General features: G+C 38.3%; 1 protein-coding gene across 10 annotated transcripts in view; it reads right to left on the bottom strand.

Annotated features, from left to right (window-relative positions):
* PNPLA8 (patatin like domain 8, phospholipase A2) overlaps positions 1–21834 on the bottom strand; it is a 42462-nt gene extending 20628 nt beyond the window's left edge. For 3 of the 10 annotated variants that reach the window (XM_080392126.1, XM_080392127.1, XM_080392124.1), the window contains exons 1-8: positions 21575–21834; positions 19363–20579; positions 17865–18014; positions 16495–16646; positions 14695–14789; positions 9221–9392; positions 5243–5300; positions 2849–3043 (exon numbers count right to left, since the gene is read on the bottom strand). In XM_080392126.1, coding sequence (XP_080248252.1) covers positions 2849–3043; positions 5243–5300; positions 9221–9392; positions 14695–14789; positions 16495–16646; positions 17865–18014; positions 19363–20487 — 1947 coding nt within the window. In that variant the 5' untranslated portion in view covers positions 20488–20579; positions 21575–21834. Of the gene's footprint in view, positions 1–12; positions 1505–2848; positions 3044–5242; positions 5301–9220; positions 9393–14694; positions 14790–16494; positions 16647–17864; positions 18015–19362; positions 20580–21268; positions 21478–21574 lie in introns of those variants that run through there. The other 7 variants (XR_013928910.1, XM_080392120.1, XM_080392122.1 and 4 more) reach the window with 6 other exon arrangements.
* Between the last annotated feature and the right edge of the window lie 172 nt (positions 21835–22006).

Raw genomic sequence — 22006 nt, 5'->3', positions numbered from 1 at the left:
GTGACAGAAAAGAGCAAATACTACCATATAAACTACAAACATTGGTATCATACATGACTTGGCTGAGGAACTTAACGTGACAATTGCAGTACATTTCTAGAATAAAGATGCTTAACAAAAATCTTCTCTCTCATATATACGATATGCGTTATAACTAAGGACTAAGAGTGAACATACTTTAAAAATAATCACAAATATATTTTAAACAGGAAAAGGACTGCATTTAGGATTTTATTTATTTAAAAATATATTTATGTATATGTATTCCTTCCAATTAATCTTGGATATTTTAATAGAGATAAAACTCCAGATTACCTTGCATTTTCCACTGAGGTATCATTACACCCAAAAACGTAAGGGTAACAGTCTGCTGCATGCATGGAGGCTCTTACCCCATGGTTAAAACAAGGCAATTCAAGGTAGCTTAAGTGTGCAGTGGTAGATTTATAATCCAAGACAGAAATCTGCCTGAAGATAGTTATGTAGCATTTCCCATGCAGCACCTTGCTAGCCAGCTGTCCATTAAAAAACCAAGCACAACCCCCCACTGAATAATGTTCTAAGAAAAGTGTAATCTGGGGAAAGAAAAGCATGAGACACATGAAATGTGACAAACTTTGGGTTCTAGAAGAATTCAGAAGTGTTTAAATATCATGCCTGGGTAGAAGGGAGATTTTCAGATGATATGAAAGTTAAAGTCAGAAAATTTAACATCTAGTTCTACTAGAATAAATACTTTTAGTACTGAAAACATGTTTGTTTTTTATGGCTTACAAAGGCAAACCACATCCTAAGTCCTTGTTTTCTAGTAATTAAAATACATCAAATGCAAACGAATGGCAAGTTTGTGGAACCGTGTTGGTTAAGATCATATAAAAAGGCTCTGTCCAACGACCCTGGAGTAAGGAAAAATGAACTAGACTTCATCCTAGTTCTGTGTGTGGGAGAATGCTGGATCTGATCTCTATTACCACTAATCATGCATTCTCTAGTCTGGTAAATTTGACTTAAATATGGATGAAATAAATACCCACCTTACTGCATTTCACACAAGTCTGGCAATCCAGAAATTATGTTAAGTAATTGTGTAAGCACCGTGTAGAAGTTAAAAATCATGTTGCTTATTTAGATATTCTTCATACAGAAGCATAGACAGATTTTGAGGTACTCTCAATTCAAGGAAAGAGGGGGTGGAAAGGTGAGAACAGAAAGAAAAGTGCTTCACATTGCTTAACACTGACCCATTCAAGCAGTTAAGGAGAAGCTTGGAATAGCTCCAAAGGCTAAAGCAGCTCCCCTTCCAGTTTTGCTTGGCCAGATGGAAGATGAACACATTTCAGGATTTCAAGCAGTGATTAGGCTTGCAATACCTGATGTGTCACTCCATTTTTAGCTTCAATAAAACCCCCAAACCTTATTTGCTCATTTCAGGTAGAATCTGATTAAAATGTTTTGGGGATAACAAGATGTATCACTCCAGGGAGACAGGGTGGGGGGGAAGACCCTAAACAAAAAGGGGAAACGAACAAGGACAAAACGGAAGAACTCTCAGAATCTGGTTGATGTAGTAACACCATCCTGCCCTCCATGGGAACCCTTCCCCTTCACCCCACAACTTCTGTAGAGCTTTGACATAACTAAATATAATTATTCCATCTCCTTATAAATGTTAATTCAAAATACAGAAGTATGCTGACTTTTTCCAGATTAAGTTCTAGCTGTTTCTCTGTATCAATGACTCTATTATCTCTTCATCTAATGATTTTTTCATTGTTTCAATTTATACTCCTTATTTATCTGTTAAACTTCACTATTACTTACACACATTACAGTGCTAACGAGATTACACAGCCTTATAGTGGACACCATGAGAAATCCTGTATGTGATCCTGGTACGTCTTATTACCCAAAACATGCTGTTACTGCTTTGTTAAGACTAATGCCATCATATGAATTAATACATGGAAGTATAATAGATGCTTTCTTTAAATTTAAATGATAGAATCCTATGCTGTCTTTGTTGCAGGTCTCAGGTTCAGTCACCTTTTGTAGTCATTGATGCCACAGATCTGTACCAGATCTTTTAAAAAGAAATACTAATAATTTTAAATTAGTATGTACTGTAAGGGTTCTTTTAAAACTCTGAGAATTGCAAAACAGTTAAGGTGAACTAGAGGACAAGAACACAATGGTTAAAAAACTATTAAAGAAAATAATTTGCTTTGCTCTTTACTAATCAGGGTCACCAACAGAAGCTATAATACAGTAACGTAGCATACACTGTTGACAGGAGAACTTGCTTTATCCTCAAGGGAATTTCTTTTGCAGTTGTCCTGAGTTTAATCTTACTGCCATTTCTTACTCTTCTTACTATCTCAGAACCAGGGTAGAGCTTAATATGCTATCAATGGAAAGAATTAAAAGCAGACCATAAACTGAAATTATGCACTAATAAAAGGAACACGGAAATACATAGATTTTTTCACACTTTAAAATATTGTTAGATTTTCAGTCACACCATCTGCTTAGTGAAATAATGCTCAATGAAATACCAGTTGTAAGCAGGAAGTCAAAGGCAATTTACAACTCATATAAGGTTTCCTGCCAGGCAGAGAAGAAAAGAACAGCAGAAGAGCTTAAGTTTGCACTGAGAAGACTAAGATTTTTAAGCCTATACCCCTTCTAGTTCTATAAGGGCCACACAAGCTAAAAATTTCCCTTCTTACCCATATTCGTCCTAGATTTCCTTTCTTCTACCAACGTACTTGTTCAGTTCTGATTCAGAAATTCAGACTTTTTTCTCAGGTGTAATATTGGAAAATACTTACTAAAGGAGATTTCAGCTTACCTGATGAAGATCGTTGCCCAAAACATATTCCTGAAAGTAACCTGGTGCAGCAGATGATGCTCTGATGGCCTGCCACAGTTTATACTGACAGCCTCCAATATAATGAGACTTGACACCAGGAAGGTGATTGTAGTTTCTAAAAACAAATGCTTTCAGTGGTGTTCCTCTGTTCACAATGGTGCTTACTGCAGCTACCTAGTGAGTTATATATGATGATAAAAACAGTTACACGAGAATGACAGCTTCTGCAATATGAAATTCAATTGATACATTAAATGTGTCTCTGAAATCCTACTTGGTTCATTGTTTATTTACTTTTAACGCCTAGCTAAATTTTAAAAAGTGAAAGAAAAAGAAACAAACCAAAAAACCATCAAACTCGTTCCAGAAAATGCTATTTTTAACCTGAAATTGTTTCCACTGTCTATATTGTTTCTACCAATATCTACCCACTGATATTTAAACAAAAAGCTAGTGTCATGTATATGATAAAATGTTTTGCCTTTACGAATAGCAGTTTGTTCTCAAAAGTCTGTAACCAGCAATGCAACAATGCCATTAAATACAAATATTGGAAACGTCAATCAGTTTCTTTCTCCAAGTAAATGATTACTTAATATTGCAACCTCAATTAAAGGATTTCAGGGAGAATCTCTCCCAAATTAAAACCCAAAAGAATCAAACATAAGTTTCCAAGGTTTTCTGTAAGGACACTGAAGCATCATTAACAAAAATTACATATGTAAATGTAAGCGAAAAGCCAAAACAGTACTTCCATACAATAAAGTGTATGACTGCAAAAAAATTTTATCTTACAGATTTAATCACATGAAGTGAGAGTACCTATAGTTACAACCCAGTGTTAGAATGTGCAAGATCTTTTGATGATGATGCACCCAGCCTGGCTGGCACCGTCAGAACAATACTCTTCAGCAGCCAAATGGGTGTCCAAGTCTATTTCATTTACTATTTTACAGAGTAGAGTGTTTTTGTGAAACATTACTAACACCACTAGCAGCTGACGCTGTGATAGCACTGTATTCATTTCAATTCTTCAGCTACATAAGATACACCATTTAATTCACAGGAAGTCTATCCTTACAGAAAACAAAAGTAAAATTTCTACATGACAATGCAGAAGCAACACACGTGCATGATTTTACTCCACCATTTCATGAAGGAAGTTTCCTCTTTTTGTCAAAAGGAAGGTTTGTTTTTAAATACTACTAGAAGCAGTAAGAAAAAAAACCTGGAAAACTTAATAGAAAACTTATCAAACCAATGCTTGAATTAGTTTTTGGTAATACTCATATACACTTCCTACTTCATGATACAGTCTAAACTGTAAAGCGCTGAGCATCTTCTGGAAAAATCCATCTTGCCATGAATTTGACAGCAGCACAGCATAAAACTGCACATTTTATTTTGATTTTGCTGTGCCTTGTAAAGAGTGCCACCACTGCCAGTGCTACAAAGCCATTACTGGGAATAGCTAGTTTCAACTCTATTTATATTCACATTTTATTACTGAAGAACATGGAAGGAAGCCAAAGATCCCAGTTCAAAGATAACTTTCAAGTCAGCATAGGATAGCTTCTCTCTCAGAAAGCAGCATACCACTCCAGCCTTTTCATGTCCTTGTTTTAGATATGGACTGGGAATGCAGTCAGTCAAGCTTGTGTTTCTATGTTTAGAAAAATGTGAATATCTTCCATTTAACAGTAAAGCATGGAATATAGTACTACGACACCAAAACACCTGTTAATTACAGATTGTTTTGAAATACATGCTATTATATTTCTCTTCTTTCTTCACACCCTATTTTTCACCAAAAATAAAATACCCATGCTTTCTCATTTTTCACTCACGTGCTGCTGCTGTACGTAACACCCCTCCAATTAATTGGTGCCCTTTATATCACACAGGAAAAGCAGAGATCTTGGGGCCTATGAATGTGACTGGAGAAAACCTGGTAATCCAGATAAAAGTAAGAAGAAACCCTGTTCTGTCACTACACAGTAACTCTGACCATCGCTGACACAATGCTCCAGATACTAGGATCTCCAGATACTAGAATTCTCTTATACGAAAAAGCAAACTTTGCACAACTTCAAGAAGTTGACCTAGTATTTCTCTGCTAATAAGCTTTTTAATATCTCTGAAATATTCTAAGTTAAAGTATTACATTAAAAATAGGAGAAATTGCTGCAAAAGTTTTATAACCTAATAAATTTTTATCCTTTAAAAGCACAGGTTATCTCACGGAAGCTTGGAGAGCTAATCAATACTCATGCTGTATAACCAATATCCTTCCAGGGATAGTACTCTTACTCAGAACTCTTAAAATTGCTTGTAGAATACACAACAGTGTTTACCTTACAAAACGGTACTTACCTTTGGACATTTGGAATTTCTTGCAGTTTCAATCATAAGATTTGAGCCCATTTTTTCTCTACAAAGAAGGGTAAAAAAAATTGAGAATACTCCATAGTATAGCATTCAGAAAAAGACATATATTTTTATCATCCTTACTTCTGAGAACCTGGCATTTAATAGAAACAATCCTTGGAATTCACTTTAATAACCAGATTTCTACAGTTGACTTCAATGGATCAATATTTCAAAGCTTCTAGGCTGTTGCAAATAAGTCTGAAAAGTGAGGTTTGGATTCATTCACTTCACCACATACTTAACCACAAATCATCAGGATTACTCAACTACCTTGTGACAAGAAAATGGAGTACTTTCCAACATTTAAGAATCAAAAGAATCAACACTTTGTTAAGTGGTTTTATAGTAAAGAAAATTACTATAATGAACTGTTATGAAAACAAAAGCTAAGGAAAGGAAGATGCCATTCTACATGATTCAGAAGAAAGTTAAAACATCTACATGTAATCTTCCATAACAATAATTCAATATGCATTTAACACCCCTTTCTGAAGTGGAATCTTTTCATACACATACATTTTTATAAATCTGACAGTGAAATCACATGAGTGGTCAACACTAATTTATCATCACATCGGCATTAGGGTCAGTATTCTAATTGCCAACTAGAAGGTAGCTCTCCTGCCTAATGCAGCAGACTGAAAGACATCAGCGTTATTAGCCAATAATCTCATACTGGCATCTATTTCAACTTCAATTAGCTTACAGTAAAGATAATTTTCTTCCTTCCCTTGAGCATAGACCACACAAACACATCTACCTTATTCTGCAAAAACTGTTTTCAGTATTGTCACACTTAAGTAAGGTGATTCCATGTGGTGCTGTTAGCAGATCATCCATCTATAGCTGACACTACTGTTGACAGTAGGTAGTAGCGCTCTCACTGTTAAAAACAACACCTTAATCTAGTCAGGTCAGAAGATAAAAGAAGCTTTAAATGCTACAATAGCTGTAGTCCTCAATGCAGACAGCAAACTGTATTTGGAAGTAGGACAATTTACTGTTCCACTAGTGGGTATCTGTGCTTGAAGGAAGCCTGTGTACATGTCCTTGAGAGGGAAGACAACAGCTTCTGGTCCTATGATTGAAGACTGCTGCTGACACAGCTTTTACATCAATAATGCTGTTTTACTTTATTTTTTCCAATAAATGTATTAATTCCAGTCTCAGAGTCACCAGCTAGAAGGGGAAGATTGCCATCTGCACTCAACAGCTGATCACAGAAGGAGACGAAGGCACACAGAACCATGAAGTAGGAATATACAGAAATAAGATGAGATTGACAGAGGCGAGATATGACAGGCAGGTACTGATTTGCATCACTGTCACCTACTTCATCCTAAGTATCTGTATTAGATATTTTTTCCCAAACCCTGAACACAAAAGGTAAAAAACTGCACAAGCAAGATCTACTACTTAATTATAGGAATTGACAAATAATTTTCCCACATGCTGTTTCTCATGAAGGCCAGGAACTGATGCTTTAGAGTAGGTACACAAAATCCCTTAAACAACTATGCAACTTTAGACATTAAGGTGTAAAGAGAAAAGTTTAGTATCAGCTCCAAATTTATTTAAATTTTGTTTCTTGCAGTAATACTGTAATTGCATATTATATGAATGTCTTTGTCAAGCCTCATTGTTCAATTATTTTCTTTATTGAAGTCACAACACAATTAATTTCACCATTCATTCACATACTGTGTTAAAAGAAGTGTCTCATGATTTTGATTTTATTGAATAGTCCCTAGTCCTTGAAGAAGGGATAAGAATGGTAATTCTTAAGATCCCTTACTATCTCAAATTATGGCTTTAACTTGTCTGCCCTTCTTCTTTTTGTCTGGAGCGACTAACTGGTATAGAATGTTGCGCGTCTAGTCACTGGAGAGCGGTCTCAGTTTATACTTCAATTTGTGTAACAATACTGGTTTGAAGTTTTGTTATTTGTAAGCTCAAACACATGCATTATCCATTTTCCTACCAACAGGGAACACGTTGCTTTTATCCTGCCCTCTATACAGTGCTTGACTGCTTCTCAAGATTACAAATTCCCAGTAAAACTTGGAACTATAAGCCACATTCTTCTTACAACTGCAAATCAATATAACATGACTGATGTAGAGTAAGTATAATTTTCTGCACAAAGTAATAAAACTGATTAAAACCAGTCCTCAAATTGCAATTCAGGGAATACACAAGAATAGTTAAAATAAACATATACATAAGACACAAAAATCAATTCCCTACAGCACTCAGAATAAAAAGTTAGTTAAAATAAGCTGTCATTTTCTGAAATTGAATTTATAATATGCCTTATGAATGCATGCAAAATTAGCTTAATTATTTTCAGCAAGAATACTTTCAATATCATGGTAGGGCTAAATGTATGTTGCATGCCTATATCTCACACACAGATAAACTATTTCAAGCAAGGCTGACAAGTCTACTGCCATTTAAACAACAAAAAGCCACCCAGAATAAGTAAAGCTTTTAAACTGAAACCAAAACAAAGCAGCTTTCCCATGCAATGACTGAAAGTCAGAGACTTCACCTTCCTATTGCCATACAGAAATGCTGTATAACCTTTCAGTTCCCTTTGTTCTAGGCTACCTCTCAAGGAAGCCTGCAGGAATCCCTGCTTTTTCAGTAAAATGTTCTGTAGGCATAGCACCTCCCTTCAACAATGCAGAATTAGGTCAAGAAAAAGTAATTTGTTGTCCACTAAAATGAATTATTTATTTTTTTTGTGAATAATAAAGTAACTGCCTGCATTCTGTCCATTGCACAGGAGCAGAGTGCTTTACCTCCCTCATGTGTTACATGTGGCTGCAAAAAAAATAGCATTTTAATTAAAGGCATTTAAAATACTTTCACATGAGGCAATTCTGATTTTCACATAAACTCTTTTAGTTGGGCAGGAAAAGAAGAAAAGCAGAGAAAAATCCCTTTTCTAAAAAAAGAGGAACTCAAATATCTGAGAAAAAAAAAAATAATTATATTAATTTTTTAAACACATTTATTCCTAAATATATATGAGAGCACAGAGAAGTGGTGCTTGGAAGCCTCTCTCCACTTCAGTAAAGTAGTGAGATGCTTAAAACTCAACCAGCACAAGTATTTCCGCTATAATCTCTAGAAAAAACTCTTCCAATCTCATAAAACACATTAATCATGTTGCCAAAGGAACATGTCATTACCTATCCAAATAAATTTTTTAGTATTTTTCATTTGTTCTCAGAGAAGGTTGTTTCAGTTCTTTCGGTAGCAGTTTCCCAAAATCTGGCACTATGACATTCATTTGCTAAAAACTATAAAGAATGGAACTATCAATACAAATAAAGATGAATAAAACTAAGTAATAAAACTGTAATATCATAATTCCTTTCAATGAATTTTCCTGAATATCCATTATATGTGTTTGTATGCAGATCTATGAAAAAATACCATTTCATTTGGAACTCTTGACACAGCGAACAATTTTTCATTGCAATCCTTACAGCTCATTTCCCTTTTCAAAGAAAGGGGCAATGGACAAAACTCCTCAATATAGCAGCTAAAATTAACCCCCCCTACTACAGCACACTATTTCAGCTCTCACCATGTTTCATATAAGAAAAAAGGCGCACCAGGTGGCTAAGTCCAATTTGTAGATCTACAATGAGTCAGATCAAGCAGAGCTGGCAAGCATACAGGATTATAATCAGAAATCATGCATTAAAGCTTACTTTATTCCCCAGAAACAGGTATCATTACATTAAGGGCTTTCAACGTTTTGGTAAATATGAAAATGGCTATTTCAAAAAGAATAAGAGCATATGCTAATCCTTTCTAGTTTTAAGAATTTGCTTACCAGTGAAACAATACAAACCCAAAGGCTCTCAGACGTACTAATTACTTTTCACCTGATCATTTGTTACTTACTTGAGCATTTTTTCCCATATATCACTGTCATAGAAGGCATGGCTCCAACCCATTTTGACTGTTCCAACAATGACATTCTGCTTAAAAACATCTGATCCTAACTTGCGATACAGTTCCTCACAGTCATCCAGAGGGATATGGAACAACCCCAACATAAAAGCTAGTATCGCTCCTGAAAAAGAAATATTTTGAATTGTAAAACATAGCCCAGAGTAAGATTATAGATTCCCATTTAATGTAGTTCATAGGTTAGCAGAATATCTATCTTGAAAAGGGAAGATCAAATGATAGTTATATCACTAAATTCCTGTTCAGAGATCACAAACTATGCCTTAAAAGGACATAAACAAGACAGGAGAAATCTACTTTCAAAGACAAAACTAGAAGTTGAAAAATGGCATTATCTCATTATGCAGATTTCATCCCTGCAAACAAATATATGGCAGAAGGCAAAATGAATCCATTGCTTTATTTGGAAAGAGAAATTAGTAAGAAGAATCTATGCTGCGGTATTAAAAATATATTTGGAGCATTACTTGCTATCTGGCAAACTGAGTCAGTAAAGAAAAATTCTAGGAAAATTCTGTAAAAAGAAGGGAGCTTTGAGTAGTTTAGAATACATTTGGTTGCAACCATTTACAATTAGTTATTCATACACACTGCCATCTAGTGTGTGCCTAAAAAAATTATGACCTACCCTTGAAGGAACAAAATCCAAAAAGCACGGTTGCAGAATACCACAAAATGGACTGTGGAAAAACACAATTAATGCATCGCTACAATTCTTAGATATACTAAACTGAAAGGGACATATACAAACTTGAAATCCAACTGTGTAATACTGTGAGGACATGTAACAAAGCATTAGGAATAATTAAAACGCATTATTTTTCCAATTTGGAAAAGAAAATACATTTGAACAGGAGTAAATTCTTATAATAGATTAAGAATAAAACACATATGCAGAAAGAACTACATAAAGAAAGTTACAGGTGGCTTAAAGGAAAAGTTACTTCCAAGCTTCTTTTGCTCTCATAAACTTACCACGACAGCTGAGTGTCAGTGGACTGATGGTCTCAATTTTTTGAAATGCAGCACACATGCTTGATATAACCTGGGCCTACCTGACAAAAACCTTCATCAAGAGACCCTTACTTGATTGCCAAATCACCAAATGCCTGTATTCAACATAAACATCTACCAGCAGAGAAACACCATTTTCCTGAGTCATGCAAATCTTCTTCTACCTTCTTTCTTCTTTTTCTTGTAACTCTCCAGCACCAATTCTACAATATAATGCATTTGCTATTTTGGTGAACAGTTTCAAAGACAAAGAGTCAAAATTCATACCAAATGCAAATTCATTTTCACTTCACCTCATAAGAAACAGCACCAAAACCTGGAGTCTGCATCAGCACACATGGCAGTAGATAATACCAGAGTCAAGGTACACATTTAAAGGGCTCTGCTGAAACCTGCCGGTTGGTAACCGACCCCCACAGGGGAGTAAGGTCAAAATCCAAGATACAGTGCAGGCTCTTGCTAGATGGCCTAGTGAAAAAAAGTTTCTGATGCTTCCATTACATCCTGCTCTGTATCACAGACACCTACACTCCCACCACCATCTCGCCCTTGATGCCCAACAACAAGAGGAAAAAAAAAACCCTCAATAAAACCTAGGAGGCTAAGGAGCCTATCTTGAAGAGCACAGGGATACAGCTGCCTAACAAGACACAGTACAGTCAAGAATGTAACTTGAAAGACAGAAGTATTCCTTCTTTATTCAGTACTAGTAAGACTTCAACTGAAGTGCTGTATCTGGACCCGAATGACATTCTTCAAAAAAGATGTGGACCAAATGTGTAGTTTTTCTTTTTTTCAAAAGTCCCTCAAAAACAATCACAGGTGAAGAAAATCGGTCTGTAAGGAAAGTCTGAGTAAATATGCTATGACAAAAGCCTTTAAAAGAACAGAAGGCTGCTGCTGCTGCAAAAAAAAGTAAGATTCAGTTATCCATGTTCCTGAGTAGTCAGGACAAGAGCAAACAAATTTGAACTCCAACAGAAGATCCCCATTAGTGATTTGGATTTTTTTTCCCCCAAAATGTAGACACTGGAGCACTAGCACAGACTTTCTGAAGAAGTCTGACATGATTCTTAGGAAATTGCCAATAGTGAAATACACACAGCTGATCCTTCCCCTTGGGAAATGAGATGATGCTCCCAGCAATATGATACCATGACTTGACTTATTCATGAGTTCTCCTGAAAAAACTTTTCTTCTATCAGGAATATTTTCAAAATGCATTTCAGAACCGGAAAGACAACATGGGTTAAAACAAAACAAAACAAAATGTCAACAGACAGATGCCAGCTTTGTTTAAGGAGGCTTCTCATCTGCAAATGGCTGAAGGCTGCAAGAATACACTGGGGCACTAGCCCTATGCTGTTTTTAACAGCTTGGGAGGAGTATTTTGGGAGAATATCCTTATGTAAAGTCTTTATGCAAACTTCACATACATCCAAAACTGATGATCAAAGATACCAGTACAATTCGGATGTAATAAAATGCACTAGAAAACAATATGCTTAGAGAACCTTTGATACCAGTATGACAATGATTGAATTCCTCATATGATGCATCTGAATGCCACTAACTATTAGCTCAATATAGAAACTCAGGTAAAAAAACCAAGCTGTATTTTTATAATTCTTGGAGGAGACCACCACATTTGAAAATGTTGTAGAGTATGCACTTTGCCTGTTCACGTACTCTTGATGTTACTAACTGCTCCCTGTGACTGAATTTTAAGTGCATCACTATTAGTATCTTTAACATCTTTAATACACTGGGAGACTGCAGTAGCAGTGAAAAGAACATACAAGCCACATTCACAGCATATCTGCAGATAAGTTGTCCTCAATGGGTTAAGAGCTCTGCACATCTACGAAAGCATGTCATACTCTAGAAAACAGTGATAATCACCCTCACAGAATTCCTAGCAGCTCAGCTCATGGGGCAATGGCACTTCCTCCTCTCAACTGCCTTTTTTTCATCTTTGGATTTTTGCACGGAACAGACAGTAAAGAATTTACATCAACTTAATTCCTGATAAAAAAAGTTCAGTAGTCATCACCGTGTTGCATGTGCTTGCAGATTTTCTGGTACTTCCATACCCAGATACAAATCTCAGCAATAAGCAAGTGACCTAAGTATGCAGGGCCCATCACTGCATCATCACAGTGATCTTTCTCTGGGACTGCCTGCATTTACACCCTGTGACAACCAGTGGAAAGAAGTACAGGGAAGCTAAATTACAAAGGTGGACTCTGATGCTAATTCACAGCAAACTGGTTATTTCTAAACCTCAAAAGGCAAAACAGCTAAATGATACTGAGAGATGAAAAGCAGAGCAGAAAAAACCCCAAACCTGCACAAGAGGCACCCTTCCTCCCATTTAATACATCACTTTTGTAAACCACAAGTCATCCAACTGCAAGCTTCTGCAAAACCTATTGGCATAAGAACCACTGACACAAACGGTAATGGCACACCGCTAGCACGTGCCGACAGGTAAGTATAACCTCTCCCATCCATGTCTTGTCACTTACTACTGCAAGCTGGACTACTGCAGACAAAAACCTGGTAGTGTAAGCAAAGCTTAAAAGAACATGTTAAGTACTTATGAACGGTTACAAACCCCCAAATCTGGTGAAGAATTAAGAATAAAATTAGTTCTTATCAGAATAGTGGAATTAAATTAAGAACAGCAGCCCTCTCCATCAAAGATAATATGTCTTTATTATGATTGAAGGAGACATTAGAGAAGTGTTTTGTAGTGAAACTACCTTCCAAAGAAACAACCATGTACTGCAAAATTAACTAACATGGGATTTTTTTCGAAGACTATTAAAAATTTAAAGCAAGGAACTATATAAATCATGCCTATAAACAAATTCTGTCTAGTAGACCTAAATATTCTCCTCTTCTCTATTTTGGACCTATTAAGCAAATCTCTGGAAACACACACATTATAGCTTCTCATGGTGATCTGCATTTAACGTTATTTCTCAATTAAACTGTATGGAAGATAAGCATAGGGCATAAAAAAGTGAAGAATGTGGGTTTCTAAAGGAAATTGAGCTATTGAACAGCTGCATAACTCTTATGTTAGAAATCAGCATTATGCTGCTACTGTCTAGCATAATTTCTGAAAGAGAGGACTGTCTTTTAAAAAGAACCTTATGCTTCTGAGTTTCTCACTTCCTAGGGAGGCGTAACTTATCAAGGAGTCACAAGAGTAATTAAGAGTGGGAGGGACTTCTAAAGGTCACCTAGTCCAACCTTCAGTTCAAACAGGTTCAGTTGGAACCTTCAGTTCAAACAGGTTATTCAGGCATTGTTCCACCGAATTTTGCATGTTTCTAGGGATGAACATTCCACAGCCTGTGCAGGCAACTCCTTGCAGCGTCCAACCATCCTTGCAAGGAAAATATGATTCCTTACACCTAATTGTAACTTCCCATATTCCAACTTGTCTGTTGGCTTTTCTCCTATGATTGTGCACCTTCAAGAAGAATCTAGCTCCACCTTCTCGGTATTTTCCCATTAGCTGAAACACAGTAAGGCCTCCCCTTGATCTTCTCCTCTCAAGGCTGAATAAACCCAGTTTTTGCACTCTCCCTATATGTCATGATCTCCAGTTCCCTGGCCCCCTGGCCCTCTCTCAGACTCAGTATGTACAATGTACCCAACAGATTAAGGATTTACTGAGGAGCCCAAACCCTGGTATGCAGGGGCCAAACAGAGTCAATGTCTCTGTCGGATATGTTCTTGTGCACAGAAGCCAGTATGTGGTCGGCTTTCCTTGTTGCAAGGCTACACTGATGATTCATACTCAACTTGTTCTAACAAGACCAGGTCTTTTTTCTGCAAAGCTGGTTTCTAGCCAGTCAGCTCATCTCAAGTGGAGGGCTTTGTTCCTGGCTTTACTGAACTTTAGGTGGTTCCTGTCCAGCCATTTGTCCAGCCTGTACAGGCCAATCCAAACAGAGGGCATCACTGTACTGACTACTTCCTCTAATTTAGATCATCCAAGATTTTGCTACAGACATACTCTGTCCTGCTGTGCAGGTCATTAATAAACACAGGAAACACTACTGGCCCAGGATCAGTCCCTGAGAGCCATTACCTTAGTTGTCTGTAAAGGCCCATAAACAGATTTTAAGATGTTTGTATGTGTGTGCAAAATGAAGGTTTCACATTCACTTAAAAACCTGACAAATCAGTTTGAAGTTACAGGTATATCATGAATCACCCAAAGTTCTTATTCAGAAAAAAAACAACTTTAAAAATCACACCTCTGCATTCCCAGCTTACACTCAGAAATCAGCAAGTTCCGCAAAATCTACATTTATTCTCAGATGTTCTTTTACTATATTGATAGCAAAACTCCAACTTGTATCAACAATTACCTGTGCTTACACCACAAATGTAGTCAAAAAGCTGATGAACCGGCTTGCCAGTTAGTTCTTCTAGTTTCCGCAGAGTCTGAAGTGCAACTAAACCCCTGAAACAAAAAAATCCCCTTCACATACAATGGTAGTTTTATCTTACATAGCTCTAATTAAGTCCACCTTTGCTTAATTATAACTCACTCTAACTACAAGAATCCTGAATGTTTCAGGGAATAAAAGGGTAGCAGAAAACAATTATAAGGGAATGGTGAATACTAAATATAAATTACATACTCAGGCATACCAAAAGTAGCATGCAACCGCTACAGCCATATTGTTTTGTAGCAAAGGCTCAGGAATGAACATCTTCTGTGGATGCAGACTCAGGACAGATTTTAGCTGCATCCACACCACACAGCACTTAAAGTTTGGTCTTATATAATGTCCCTTGGGGCACAGGATTTTTCTGTCTGTAATTTTTTTTGCTTCAATTCAGTGTGTCTGAAATAGTCAGATGCATTCCAGACCATCAGACTTACGCTTCTACAACATGAAACAGAACATCTGGCAAGCAGAGAGAGGTGCTATTTCTGCTGGGCTGTAGCTGAAGAACTGTGTATAGCGAAAGGAGCACCATCTTGCCAACATGTTCTGCTGAGAATGGCACCTCCTACATGCTGCTCCCAAATCTGTCCTGCCTTGTGCTGAAGAGCAGTAGTCAACCCAGTTCATAACTATAACTTGCTGAACATCATCAATTAAGTGGCACAACAGCCAGTAGTCAGTATTCAGGCTCACTCTCTGGACTAATTTCATTTAGCATTATAGATGCAGACAACACTTTCTAAAGATAAGGTGTCTTATAATGTCACACACCCCCCTAGAAATCTAACAGAAAAATTAACACACTTCATTTATGCATACAGGCATCATGCTGTCATATGTGAAGCATCCTTCCTTCTACTTTGTAAAATCTTCACGGTTTACCATGAACTTTTGCAAACACAAATGTTGAAGTTGTGACATAGGCTCACTCCTTATTGAAGACAACCGACTTTGATGCAAGTAAAAAAATACTCTGAGGAAACAAAGAGCTCGTGAAATTGTATTTCTGCAATGACTTCACTTTCTACCAATAAAGATTCATTAATCAGTAAATATTTGGCAACAAGACTTCAAATAGGCCTGAAAACACAGCTTTTATTAAACATCAGACTTCATATTTAATGAACAGGCCTCTACCACTATTCTTCAAAAATTATGGTAGGTGCATAAATTCATGCAGAACTACAGCACACATTACTAAGGACATGGGGCGCATAAATTCAAGGGAAAAAAGTGTTAGTTGTAGAAGAAATATAAATCAACAGCATGGATAGAATAGCTTTCACCACTAGCCTGTTCATTCTGTCATGACACCAGCTCTGCTAAGGCAGATCACCCTCCAGAAAAGTACAAGACAACACAATCATAAACTACTTCTAGCATTTCACACCAATTTTGTATTTCTAAGATCAGACTTGGGAGCAGACTAACTCAAACAACCATTTAATTTACTTCCAAAGAAGAGTGAGCCAATCCAAGCACTAAGTGTGTAGCTAACAGGCAATTTCAGTGTCATAGGGCTACTAATGCATGGAAATTTAAGCACAAATGCATTCAAAAATAATACCCATCACTTGAATAAGTCAAATGGAACAGAACTGTAAATTGTACATTGCATCTTTGGGCACAAACTTATCAAAGAGAAACTGAAAGTTTCTTTCCAGTTACAGTATGAAAAAAGCTACAAGTATATAAAAAACACAGAGGTTTTACCTTGTACCTCCTCCATCAATAGCAAGGACTCGAATTCCCCAGCCTTTCACAGGGTCTGTATATCCAATTATAGCTAAAGTCTCTCTAACAGCAGCCTGAAGACTTTCATCGTTTGCCTGTCTCAGTCGCAGTAGGCATGGGATTAATTTTTCCTATTGATAAATACAAAGATATTTCATTCTAACTATATATGTTTATACCAAAAGAATCCATGCTTAAATTTACTAATTTGGCATTTAATTATAAAAGCAATATCTTAAACTTGGAGGTAAACATCTTTACATCTGTATTTACTCATCTCTCTAACAAGGGAAAGGACTCCAATATTATGTTGTACACACCTCATTGCTAAAGTAAATCCCTATCAGAATTAATCAAAGTGAAATGTAATTTTTTTAATAGCTAGAAAAGTTGTATTTACCAGCAGTTTAGTTTTATTTACTTTCATGTCACATTGGCCAAATATAAAGTCAAGTATGGAGCACAAAAATTATAGCTAAAAGCCCAGATTTTGTTGAGAAAATATAACACTGTTTCAAAACAGAAAATGCCTTCTAATTACACCAACATCAAAACAAAAATTAAAAATTTTCCTCACACTGAGTAATTTTTAAGCATACAATTATTATCACAAATATATAAAGTATAACAACCAAAACCAGAGCAGTGAATGTACTCTTTCATAATAAAGTAATTCACATCTATTCATGTGGATGCCCAACCTGTACCCTGCCCAGATGGTTCACCTGGCCTGCACTCTATTCCCAAAGATTAGTTTTCCAGAAATTCCACAATTCACATCACACACCTCTCACATCTTGTGGAAAAAGACATGAGACTGACAAATACTGTGATTTGCCTAGTATTACTAGAACAGTCTACTACCCGCCTCTCATCCTCTCACTGCAGGTAAGAGAATGAGTAGGACTAGATAACATGAACTTACGTGACGGGAATACTACACTCATATCACCTCTCTTCACAGGAAGCATGCAAACAAGCATAAAAACTGTTGTGTGTATGCAGATCAACTGTACTGTACATTCCTATCTGGTCAATTGCAACAGAGTACAGAGTGTACAACCTTCACCTATCACTACACTAAGCTATATTACCTATCCACATGACAATGCTGTATGCTTCTAAATTAAACACTGCAATCTGAAAAGCCTTTAGCTAGACTACTGATAGTTTGCATGTGAACCTGCTTGAACTAGCTAAAAAAACAGCTATAAAGAGACATTCACATTGTAATCTCCACAAATAGAAAATATTACTATTCCACAAAACCAGAAAAGAAAGTTTTATGTTATTTTACGTCACTTATCTGTCATATTTATTTTTTGTCTAAACATGAAGACTATTTGCACCTTAATTGCAACTCCTCTGCTCTCTGGAAATTCTAGAAGATGATAGGTGAGTTCTTCAACCCTGCTGATACAGACTCTTCTATTAGAGGATCTTCGTAGGGCTTGAACTAAAGCTCGAGTCCTGTTATCAATACTCACTCTTGCAATAATCTAAAAAAAGATAAAGTTATAAAAATAACGTTAAACTACTCTAAGAAATGTGCAGTATTTGTCAAGACTATTTCCAAACTGTTATTTTAAGATTTCTCAGAAGTAATGGACAACATGTTGTACTAGAGATCTACTACAGGCTCCCAGTAAGCATTGCTTAAACATAAACAGGCAACTTTTTGATTGTTTACTGGACAGCTCACAGCAACAATACACCAAACAAACATATCAGCACGTACTCAGATGTATTTTCAGGGCAATTCTGAAATCACAGCATTTGGACCATGAAGAAGTGTAAGATTACTGTAACTACAACAAAAAAGAAGCAACTAGATCTATCTATATTTATGTACCCGCTCCCTATACAATATGAACATATATATATACACACTACATGCACACGTATATATAAATTTACACATAAATATATGTACTTATATAAAGATGATATAAAGGTTTTTATATACATACATCTATATACTTATAAATAAGCATATGTATGTATATGTAAGCTTATACAACTTACATCAGTATGTGTATATATAAGTATATAGATTTTATATATGTGTATGTGCTGGTTTGGGCTGGATAGAGTTAATTTTCTTCATAGTAGCTAGTATATGGGGCTATGTTTTGGATTTGTGCCGAAAACAGTGTTGGTAACACAGGGGTTTCTGTTACCACTGAGCAGTGCTTACGCGGTCAGGGCCTTTTCTGCTCCTCACACCCCAGCGAGTAGAATGGGTGTGCACGAGATGTTTGGAGGGGACACAGCTGGGACAGCTGGCTCCAACTGACCCAAGGGATATTCCATGCTGTATGACATCATGCTCAGCATATAAAGATGGGGGAAGGAGGAGGAAGAGGGGACACATTTGGAGTTGTGATGTTTGCCTTTCCAAGTAACCATTACACATGATGCAGCCCTGCCTTCCTGAAGATGGCTGAACACCTGCCTGCCCACGGGAAGTAGTGAAGGAATTCCTGTTTTGTTTTGCTTGCGTGTGCAGCTCTTGCTTACCTATTAAACTGTCTTTACCTCAACCCACGAGTTTTCCCACTTCTACTCTTCTGATTCTCTCCCCCACCCCACAGAGCAGGAGTGAGTGAGCTGCTGTTGCTGTTCAAGGCTAAACCACAGCAGTGTACACACATACTTATATAAGAACATATGTACTTATATGTAAGTAAGTACGTACATAGGTATATACTTATGTAAGTGTATATTTAATGTATACAAATATATATGTTTACATATAGGTATATACACATGCATGTATATATATACACTTGTATAAAATTGACATTGAAATCAAATATAAAGAAATAACATTAAACAAAGACTTGCCTTTTCTCTCTGAAGAGACAGATGCTTTTCCTTCTCTTCTGCAGTCTTAGCTTCCTTTGCTTTGTCCTCTTCATCCTTCTCAGATACTTCTTGTTCTGGCTGTTTACTCTTTTCTTGTGAAACAACTTTTGTATCGGATCTTAACTTGGGAACCAACCCACCAATGTAACTGTCTACAAAAGCTTGTACACTGTTACTGGGATAGGAAAGGAAGTCTACAATACTTTTTTTAGTGGAAATTGGAAGAGTGGTATTTGTCTTTTCAGCACCCAGAGTCTCTGCCTCAGGAGCTAAAGCAGCTGCTGAATCCACTGTCTTTTCTTCACTTATTACAGGATTTTCTGATGAATTAAGATTATTCCTCTCTTTGCTTTTAGACTCCTGTAATAAAGCATTCCTTTTTTTCTCTTGATCCATAACAAAATTATTATTGAAGTACCAGTTGATATGATCAGCTATGAAGTTGTAAGTCTCTCCAAAATTTGTAGAAAAGTAGCTTATATGAAAAAGGTGTGTTTTAGTAGACACTGAATCTTCCGAAGTATCTTGGTAAGTGCCACTTGAACTTCCTAACACAGACTCTGAGTCTTCATTTGCACAACTGGGTATCTTTGCAGCTGGGCCTCTGTTGCAATCCTCCTGAGTTCTGGCATCTGTGACTTGTTTATCATTTTCCAGATTTGCACTGATGTTATTTGCATCTGCATTACTTTTATTTGCTTTTCCCAGAGTACCTGAGTGTGACTTTAATCGAGCTATCCGTGAAACCAGTTCACTGTGAGTGCCAGACACTGCCTTTGAAACAGATTCTATAGTATTCTTAATTCGTGACATGCGATTGGTCACTTTTGTAAGTCCTTTGGAAGAAGAAGTTAAAAGTTTAGAAACTCTGTAGTATAAAAGGTCATGGCTGTAAATGTATTTGTTATACCAAAATGTTCTGCTTCTGGCCCATTTACACTGAGGCTTGCTTGTATGAAAAACTCTCAGGTGAATGGCATGATTTATCCTCCAGCAGACTTTAGGTCTATACAAATACAGGTATTTGTTTCTTTGCTTCCACCAAAGACTTTTTGGGTTAATCACAAAGAACAAACAGGTGTCTAAAGAGAAGTGAACTGTCATTACTTACAAATAATTAAACCTTTTCTATGTTGCTTGTCTACTTCATTCCAGAAAATATTTCTCAATAAATAAGTCTCCTATCACCGTGCTATCTGAAAAAGAAAAAAGAAAGCAAAAATGAAACCCTAAACCCAGTTAAACTAAACCCACAATGTTGCTTAAAGCAGGCCGCTTATTCTTTCAGTAAAGACAATCAAATCAAATGATCTTACAGGGATATCTGCCGCTGAGGACGTATGGTAGTGTTATCCCAACAGTTCTATTTCAACACAGTCTTCCTTAAAGGCCAGTTTAAGTTCATGTTGAGCAACACTCCACAACAAATACTTTGCTGAAAGTATTTAGTGACATACAGAAAACTGCCTGTTGGTCTTTCCAATGAAGAGAAACTCGTACAGAGACCAAATTTCAAATGAAACTGTCATTATGTATCACCATTCCTTTGCAGAATTCCTCCCAGAGGAGGAAGCACACCAATTCTTTGGGCAAACTTCAGCATAAAGCCACAAATTCAACAAAACGTTCCTAACTTAAAGAGCAAAAGGCTGTATATAGCCCTTACTCTACAAAGACAGATGTTTCTGGGGTGGATCAGAGTTTCACACGGCTATACAAGCTCCTGCTGAAACCGCAGGAGCAAACCCATTACTCGCCTAAGCAGCAAGCTCGGGCTCCCCTGGCTCCTGCCACAGCGCCAGAGGTCAGCCAGGCACACACGGCCGCAGGCGCACGCCAAGGGAGCAGCGGCGGCACCGCCGCGGGCAGCAGCCGCCTTACTTACAGGTTCCTCGGCAGCTGCCGGCGCCGCGCCCGCCCCGCCAGCGCTCCTGCTGCCCGCCGCCGCGGCCGGGGCTATATAGGCACCGGGGGGCGCGGGCTCTGCCCGCCTTGCGCCACTTCGCAGAAACGATTTCGAGAGCGGCCACGTAAACAAGCACCGAGTCCCGGAGCGGCCCCGGCCGCCGCCCCCGCCGCACGTCACGCACCCACACCCACCCCTGCGTCACGCACGCGAGTCCCGCGTGCCTGGCACGCGCTCACCGACACCCCCCGGGGCGACGCGGCCCACCCCGGCGGAGGCGGGTACCTGCTGGGCAACGGCTCCCGCCTCCCCGCGCTCCCCAGGCCGCCGCCGAGCGCCAGGCAGGGCCTACCGCCCTCGGGAGCGGGGCCGACCGCTGGGGCCGCGGCCCGCGCGGTGCCGCCCCGGCGGAGCGGGCAGGAGAGCGGCGGTAGCGACAACGGCAGCGGCGCGGGGCCGCCAGCCGGGCCGGGCCGGGCCGGGCCACGCTACGGCGCCTGCGCCGCGCCCAGCACGCCGGAAACAGCTGAGGCACGCGCCGTCTCACCAGGCGGGGCGGGCGGTGTGGCGCAGGAGGCGTGGCGCGGGGCGGGGCCCGCAGGGCGGTGCTAGGTCATGGCCGGGGAGGAGGCGGCGGCGGCGGCTGCGCGCGGGCTGCGGCAGGCGGGGGCGGGGCGGCGCGGGGCGGAGCGGAGCGGGGCGGCGCGGCGCGGCGCG

Source organism: Falco punctatus (assembly GCF_963210335.1).
Source record: "Falco punctatus genome assembly, chromosome: 6".
NCBI classification, from domain to species: Eukaryota; Metazoa; Chordata; class Aves; order Falconiformes; family Falconidae; genus Falco; species Falco punctatus.
The sequence above is the reverse complement of the archived record's forward strand: the minus strand, read 5'-3'. Positions and strand labels throughout refer to the sequence as shown.